This window comes from Palaemon carinicauda, chromosome 1 (genome assembly GCF_036898095.1).
Source record: "Palaemon carinicauda isolate YSFRI2023 chromosome 1, ASM3689809v2, whole genome shotgun sequence".
Classification (NCBI taxonomy): Eukaryota; Metazoa; Arthropoda; class Malacostraca; order Decapoda; family Palaemonidae; genus Palaemon; species Palaemon carinicauda.
The window spans coordinates 235,901,363-235,910,546 of NC_090725.1; the positions used below are offsets into that span (position 1 = coordinate 235,901,363).

A 9,184-nucleotide genomic window follows, 5' to 3' on the forward strand; every position below is an offset into this window, starting at 1 on the left:
TGTCTGCGAACGATTTTCATGTTTTTGTACAATGTTTATACCGAAAGTGTTTCCTGTTAGTTATGGAGCAAAGTTATTGGACAAAAAAAAAAAAAGAAAAACAAATATTAAGAAATATATAATTGGTACAAAACATGTCAGTATTAGGAAGGCAATATCTGGTGACCAAAAGATATTATGAAATTTTTGCATAAGTTTAAATAAGATTGTTATTACGGATTATAGGGTACACAAGAATTTAACATTTTCAAATATTTTCGAGTTGAGGATGAATTGCGATGGCTGAATGACTATGGACACACATAAACAGTCAGAGTGTGCAATTGATGGATCGCCAAGTCCGTTATCGTGTGAAAGGGAGTTGTAAGATTTTTCCCGTCGCAGTTCTGTCCAGAGAAGTTCAGGGAGCACTGGGAACTTGGGATATGGGGATTGTCAATCTATTTTAAGGTTTTAGCTTATGATAAAAAAACTCGCTGTAATTTGCAACTTTTTCGACAAGAATTTCAATAATCTTTAATTCGATTTGATATATATAATCCACTGTCATCATTTCTTATAGAGCTCAAGGGACCGGAATCTAGCATTATATATAATAGAAACTATACATCCACTAATGCGCTCACTTTTTATACCCTTGCAAATTAACTTAATACTAACTTAAAACTTAATGCAACAGATTCCGTACACCAATTATGCGATATCACAAGCGTAAAAAAGATCACTTTTATTGCAGTGGCAAATATGATTCCCAACAGAATTAATACAATGGAAATTGGTATCACATTAAAAGACCTCTCGTTTATCAGTCTATTTACTTTTACTATAAGAGCTGTTTTCCTGTCCTTTGTGTAGATTGTAATAGATAGATTACATTAGTCTCTGATCCTTACTCCTATAAGAAAAACCAAATTTCTCCAGGACCGGCTTTAAGACGAGAAGAAGGAAAGCTTAAGAGAACAAAGATGTGCATGTTGAGGTGGAATATGAGACTATCTCTGCTTTAAAGATTGTAAATTTATGAAATAAGAAGAATGTCAGACGTAGTAAAGATTAGGCCTACAGATATGATAAGAGTGGCACGACTGAGAAGGTGTGGGCACGTATTGAGGGGACGGATGGTTGAGAGGGAGTGGGGAGGGCTTGGGAGGAACTTAGTGGGAGAAGATCAAGCGGGAGGCAGAGAATTATATCAATTTAAGATGGCGAGATAAGGTGAAGGATAATATGGAGAGAAGACGTTTGGTGGAAGAGGATGCCTTTGATAGAACAGGGGCGTAGGAGCGTTCTCCTGTTGCGGGGGGGGGGGGGAGTGGCTAAAGTTCGAAATGACACTGAAGGCGGAGCCGCAGGCGCGAATGCAAAGGCGGGTTTGGGGGTCTCCCCCAGAAATATTTTATGAGGAAACACCCTCAGATTCGATTTCCTGGTATCTGACAGCATATTATATCAAAAACAAAATCACATATTTAGAAGATTTTTAAGTGACCAATCCCAATTATTACACAATAACAATCATAAAATACCAATAGGCCTATATATATATATATATATATATATATATATATATATATATATATATATATATATATATATATATATATATATATATATATATATATAGAATAATTGTAAGTAAGCAAAATTAAGAACAAGCATATTTCTAATATAAACATACATATTTGAAAGTCATGCCTGAGACCAGAAAATATACATATTAAGTGTATGAATGATGTATAATTAATACTTCATAAGCTCTGAAATTATATAAAAGTATATATTTAAAAACAATTATGAAGAAATATATATATATATATATATATATATATATATATATATATATATATATATATATATATATATATATATATATATATATATATATATATATATATATACATTCATGCATATGTTTATTCGTGCGATATTCGTCAACTACATATGTTCGCGTGTGACATGTTTTCAATTTATTACTTACTTTTACTTTTACTTTTACTTTTAGAGGTTTATTTCTCGCCCTCCATCAAACACTAAAGGTCTGTTCAGGCGGGCCTTGGTGTGTGAAAAAATAATTCCTTTCCAGTTAATATTTTGCTCTGTATCGTTGTCAGTTATTTCGCTAGCATTTGTATTCAGGCTTAATAGTTTTCATGTCACTATTATAACACTTTCTAAAAAGATAAGTCTTCAGGTTATTCTTGAAGGCTGCCACATTTGTGCTATTCTTGACATCGAGTGGAAGGTCGTTATCAATGATGTAGTTTGTTACTATAATAGTGTTTGGTAATGATAGATAGATTAACATATGCTTGCACGGTATGCACTGGGGGTCAAACGTTATAAGTGGCTTGATTCCCAACGTGTGAGATGCTCTTCTCCGTAAAACTAAGCGAGTGACGAGTGACGGGACTGTGAAACTATGATGCTGGGTACTAACATGATACTTACGTGGCGGGGGTGGGGTGGGAGGGTGAGACTATAAGAGCTGTTGCCAGAGATGAAATGCATTTACAAAATGTAAATCTGAATGTTTAAAAGCATATTTTCAGCAAAAAAGTGGGGAGCTATAGCCCCTCAGCCCCCCCCCCCCACTCCTGCTCCTACGCCCCTGTAGAAGGCATTGGAGAGGGCTTATTAGGCAACCGAGTCCGACGCCCTAATGTAGGATAACGGTGGGGAAGAAGATATGGATAATTGTAAAAATGTGAATAATAAAAATATGAAAAATTACTTTATACATTAATAATTGGGAAGTAAGCAGATTTGCATCATGTTATTCTGTTAATAATAAATACAGTGTGGCTATAATAGAAATAGCATAAAAATAAATTTAGAATTTGCTTAGAATTTTGATACTTGCGCAATAAAATGTTAATTCATTATTTATACCCACCCAACCCCTCTTTTGCTATTTTAAAATCCGAGGAATGGTCTTATTAATACCATCATTATCACATATATTTAAACATCATTGAAAATGGCATTTTAAACATGTAACATTATTAATTTGTTGCTGTTTAGGGTGTGCGAATGTAACTACGGTGTTACTGTTACGTCACAGCTAAGTTTTCGACTCGCTTCTCGACTCCGCCCCTCTCACCCCTACCGGCGACTGTTTCCGACTTGCCGTTTTCGGTTCCCTATCCCTGTTCAGTGTTTTGTCGTGGCTGGATTCTTCCATTATGTCCCGTTACTAGTCGGCGTCTTCATTTTAATTTGTGCATTAGGCCTACATTTATTTGTAAGTATAGTTTTCCACTTTCTATTTTAATTATTCCCCCTTACAGTAAGTAGCCTATATGTAGCCATGCATGTTTACCCTAAAGCTTGGCCGTCATTATTGTGTGAAATGACCAAATTACATTACTGTCATAGGTAGCTAAGTTAATGATTATTCCACATAGATTCACGATTTGGAGCCTTCGTTGTTGATTGGGACAGATCGGAGGTTACCAAAATTAGTATAACATAACAAAAGTAAAATTAAAAGTTAAACATATAACAGCTGGTACTAACCCATGGTTCCCCCACCTAACCTGACCTGCAGAGGAACTATGTTCTGTGACCAACCCCCGCTTGACTATTGTATCTTTATTTTGCCGTAAAACTGTCTCAACCCTATGTTTGCTTCCCAACCATCTTCAATCCTGGCAAGGTAACACTTAATCATATTTTGTTAATTGTAAAACTACCTTTTTATAATTGTTTCACACAAAGGCAAAAATTTTTCCCGGTATTATTTTACTGTATTACAGGACAATGTAACCTAGGAAAAAAACTACTTTTTTGTATAGAAAAAAATCCGCTCTTTGTTTTCTGTTCGGAATGAGAATCTGTAATACAGTAAAAATCTACCTTTTTCCCATACAAATGTATATGATAAGTAATAAGAAAGTTTACGCCAGCCCCAAAGAATGAATTCTCCTTGCCTTTTTCCTTAAATCTGTCGAGCCTATCCACAATTTCAGTAATCTTACACAAATAAGGAACAAGTACATAAACTGTAATAGTATAATACTTTAATTGATTTTATTATAGAAGTATACGGTCCCTTTATTTTTTCCAAATAGTTATCTTGTTATTTTTATATATAAGCTTTTCCCATGGTCTATAATAATACCTAACAATCTCTTAATTCAAACAATTATATTGTTTCCTCGTCCCATATACATAGCAATTATTGCATCTCATTGGTAAACTTAGAAATATACCATGAGTATTGAGGCAAACCCCTGTTCATGAGGCTTCCTACCACCATATAATCATCAAACCTAGTGAGAAACGGGTTTTGTGTGGAGAAACACCATAAGCCAGTGATTTTTAGCGAAAGTGAGGGTCAGAAATGTATACACAGGATACCTATTTGAAAAAATCTATGGTTTGTGTAAGTGGCGTAAAATTAAATTATCATAATGACCTATTATAGTGTTCACTTCACGTCCCTCAAATTTTTAATTGCTCTGTCGGGATTTGCTCTCTTGCAAATAGACTTGATTTCGCTGTTCCTCTGTTCTGGCAAGCAGTACATGGGTGTGTTGCGCTCGCCATTCCCTTGGGTCACTGTTAAATTAACATATTTACCGTTAAGTTACATCACATCCCTCGGATGGTTTTGCTCCGCTGTGGCTCATTTTGCTTGCAAATACTACCGCCAGAGAGTTATGGGGTCCTTCGACTGGTCAGACAGTACTACATTGGATCCTTCTCTCTGCTTACGGTTCTTTCTCTTTGCCTACACATACGCCAAATAGTCTGGCCTATTCTTTACAGATTCTCTTCTATCCTCATACACCTGACAACACTGAGATTACTAAACAATTCTTCTTCGCTCAAGGGGTTAACTACTGCACTGTATTTTTTTAGTGGTTACTTTCCTCTTCGTAAGGGTAGAAGAGACACTTTAGCTATGGTAAGCAGCTTTTCTAGGAGAAGGACACTCTAAAATCAAACCATTGTTCTCTAGTCTTGGGTAGTGCCATAGCATCTGTACCATGGTCTTCCACTGTCTTGGGTTAGAGTTTTCTTGCTTGAGGGTACACTCAGGCACACTATTCTATCTGATTTCTCTTCCTCTTGTTTTGTTAAAGTTTTTATATTTTATATAGGACATATTTATTTTAATGTTGTTACTCTTTAAATATTTAATTTTTCCTTGTTTCCTTTTCTCACTGGGCTATTTTCCCTGTTGGGGCCCCTGGGCTTATAGCATTCTGCTTTTCCATCTAGGGTTGTAGCTTAGCAAATAATAATAATAATAATATAATCTCACTGTTCCTCTGTTCTGGCAAGTGGTACATACACGAGCTGTGCACGCAAGTCATGTGGATCATTATATTGGGGATATTTTTTCTTTCATATGAGCATCAATTCAGAGTATACTTTGCTTCATGCTATCCAAAGCCCCCCAGGTATTCATGTTGGTGCTAGTATTGGCATATGCCAATGGTGTGTGTCTGATCAAATATTTCATCGACTGGCTAATGCTTCAAACTTGGATTCCCAACTTTGTCGTCATGAGGAGAGACTTCCTCTCATTTTGTCACAATCTTGGGACTGTGTTAAATTGGGAAAAGTCCAACCTCTTCCACACAATTTGATTGGACAATGGCACACACAGTAGTTGGGAAAGTCTATCCATCCTAAGACAGGATAGCCTGGCTCAAGGAATCAGCACGTCCCTTCCTTCATCGGGCACAGATACTAGCAGAGCAAAGGTTACAGCTCCTAGGGCACATGACCTTGCTGGAAATTCTTGTTCAGCACAAGCCTCCATCTGTGATCGTTGTAGTGGTCTAGAAAAAAAAAAAAAAAACAGATTCCGCTCATGCGCGAGTTTCAGTCCAGCAATACACCAGAGAATCTGCTGCACAGGCCTCTTTTAGAATGTCCCTCCCCAGATCTCCATTTATTCACGGGTGAATCAAAGAGAAGGTGGGAACCCTTCTCAAGGACCATCTAACATTGAGACTGTGTTCCCTAGATAATAAGTCCCTGCGCATCAGTGTACTGGAGTTAAAGGCAGCCTATCAAATCCTGCAACACTTCCAGCCAATGCTAACCGGTCACTTGGCTACACTGGTGAAAGACATTGCAACCGCAGTGGCATATGTCCACAAAGAGGTTGGCACAGTATCACAACTTCTCTGCTAGCTAGCTGTTTCTATACACGACTGGACAGTCCGTAATGTGATACTTCTTTCAGCCCAGTTTATTCTTGGCAAAAAGAATATCAATGCAGATAAGTTAAGTTACCAGGGTCAGATTGGTCTTTGCATCCCTTAATAGCAATGATACTTGTGGGGTTTCTTGATAACAGATATGTTTGCAACAAGCCTCAATAACAAATTGCCAATCTGTTGCTGACCGATGCTAGACTTGGCAGTAGTTACGGCTTCGATGTGTACGCTTTTCCACCATTCTGTCGTCTTCAAAGGGTGTTAAACAAGGTTTTGAAATCCAAGTCTGAAGCTGACCATGATAGTCCCACAATGGCTGCAAGTAGAATGGTACCTGGACCTTTTGTTTCTGCAAACTCAGAGAACTTCCACCTTGGCACAACCTACTTTGTAATGTAATGTTTTCAGGTTTTTTTTTTTTTTTTTTTTTTTTTTTTTTTTTAATTCCTGGGGGGATTGATAGAGAATTTTTAATTTGTAGGTAAATGTTACATATATCGTTAATTTGTATTGATCAAAAGGAAAGGTGAAGTTTATTTTAATATAACCCAGGAAAGGTTTTTTTTTAATGGAAGTTTCAGTATTATTCAACTTTAGAGTTAGTGGTTTTCTGTCTCCATCGTATATCCACTTCCAAATGATGTGGTAGTCAAAACAATGACTGGTAAGATTTACCAATATAAACTACTTTCTAATAATTATCATAAATATATACCCAAGAGACCTTTATATTCCACCTCCCCACTTTCAAGATATTATTTTTTAGGATATGTAAAGGTCTGCATTGACTTCAATTATATAACTATTCTAGGTTACCACACTATCAAGGGCTGATGTTTTCTCTTGATAAAAAGGGTTCTGGGATGGGTATCCACCAGGAGAAATTTAATTTAGGGGAGGGAGAAATATATGTTTTTTATGGGGGTGTTTGAGATGCATTTGCATTGAGAATGAGGAAAAAGACCAGCAAGTACGGAAATATTGACGTGTGCTGTAATCTTTTTCCAAAATGAAGGTGATTTTCTTTGTTTCATGTACAAGTTCCTCCAGGAAAGTGGGGATCAAGACTCCAGCATTGATGTATGCTATTTTTCATATAAATATTATATTTCTGGTTTCCCCTAAAATTTTTAATTTTTATTAATTTTGTAATTTAGGGAATTTTTTGAGAATGTATTATATTACATATCTAAGCCATAGTATTAGTCCAACTATGATGGTACTGCTAGAGTTCATTGTTAGAGACATGATTGATGTGGTAATAAGCTTGGAGGGCAACGAGTAATCAAATTTTAGTATTTGCAAATGTAAGTATGGCCTTACTTTGGACCATTGAAGTAAATCAAAACAATTTCTAAGTACCAGTAATATTTCTATAGTACTTTTAACATAAATCTTGAACATGAACATTTTTACAAGAAGTCAGTCTTGAGGAATGGTTTTCTTTCTTCCAGGTGATGGATGTAATGAGATTCAAGATCTGCCTTATGAATAAATGTGTCAAGTCATTTGCTGCACAGTGATTTTGCTAGAGGACTGAAATTTGTTTAATGGTATTTGTCACAGTTGAAAATTTTCCTTCACATCAGCCTACTTTGAAAGAACATCATGGGACTAGTGCCAGTGTTTTCCAGAAGGTAATTGTAAAGTATTATTATCTTGTGTATAATGTATTTGAGCCAACTTGATTATTTAAAGGTGCGTACAATTAATTTAGTATAATGGACAAAAACGTTCCCCTCTTTTTCAAAAATGTCAACTTGTACACCAGGCTATTATTCCTTTATCAATGTTTATAATTTTCAATGTTTGAAGAGTTTGTCTAACATATTGTGAATGTGATTAAAAAGATATGCAAATATAATTCGGATTAGTGAAATATTGGCCATTGTATCTGAAGATTTTTACTTTTAACTTTTTGAAAGCACAGCTCTAAGATAAAATTTGTTGCACAGTATGAGTATGGTTTTGTTCAATCCTTTGATTTGGTCAGTGTCAATACATATGTATCACTTGTATGATATTTATCATAATTTATTTCAAAGTGAGATCAAGTAAAGGATATACTGATTGATGAACTAAGGTATTCATTATAGTACCATAACTGAAAGACATTTGTAAAGGAATTTCATTCCATTACTAAAACCAAAGTACAGTAGTAATACAAGATACTCTGAGAGAGATTGAAGCCAGAATGTGGAGGCTGGGATTGAGCCCTCTGGGTAAAAAGTTGCATTGTAGGATGGTTTGAGTGCTGCTGATGATGATAGTATGTGTTGCTAGTTTAGAAGGAAATATGTAGTGAGGATTGAGGTACTATTTTCCTCTTGCCTGAAAGAAATGTATACTGCCCTTGTTACCTTTGGCTCTGTCTAATAAGGAACGAGAGGAGAGCTTAGAGAGAAGAGTATTATGATCCTCTTTTCTCAAGCATTTCTGAGCCACAGCCTGTCAAAACCTGACTTGTAGCATTAAATTTAATCCTCAGGTTCTTAACAACAACAACCAACCAACCTTGCTCAGCGACTTTGCCATGGTTGTGCAAACATAATGCTTTCCCCAGGGTCAACTCCAGCTTTCAAACAGGACAAAGCAGACCCTAAAAATAAAGACACTCAAGCAGTAAATTCTGCTGTCCTAGCCATTTCAGAAAATGGAAAATCCATTCCCTAGTTGGTGTACCCACCATAATATATTAAAATTTATTGTAAAGACGTGGTACAGGTGGATTATATCAAATTAAAAACAAATAACTAAACAATACATACATACATACATATACCAAAGGCACTTCCCCAATTTTGGGGGGTAGCCGACATCAACAATGAAACAAAACAAAAAGGGGACCTCTACTCTCTACGTTCCTCCAGCCTAACCAGGGACTCAGCCGAGTTCAGCTGGTACTGCTAGGGTGCCACAGCCCAACCTCCCACATTATCCACCACAAATGAAGCTTCATAATGCTGAATCCCCTACTGCTGCTATCTCCGCGGTCATCTAAGGCACCG

At 36.2% G+C, this 9,184-nt stretch overlaps 1 protein-coding gene across 3 annotated transcripts in view; it reads left to right on the top strand.

Annotated features, from left to right (window-relative positions):
• The window catches only part of LOC137654372 (kinesin-like protein KIF19), a 162,300-nt gene extending 154,167 nt beyond the window's left edge, over positions 1 to 8,133 (top strand). For all 3 annotated transcript variants that reach the window (XM_068387974.1, XM_068387979.1, XM_068387985.1), the window contains one exon: positions 7,631 to 8,133. In XM_068387974.1, the coding sequence (XP_068244075.1) occupies positions 7,631 to 7,699 (69 nt within the window). In that variant the 3' untranslated portion in view covers positions 7,700 to 8,133. The remainder of the gene's footprint in view (positions 1 to 7,630) is intronic.
• Positions 8,134 to 9,184: the final 1,051 nt, after the last annotated feature.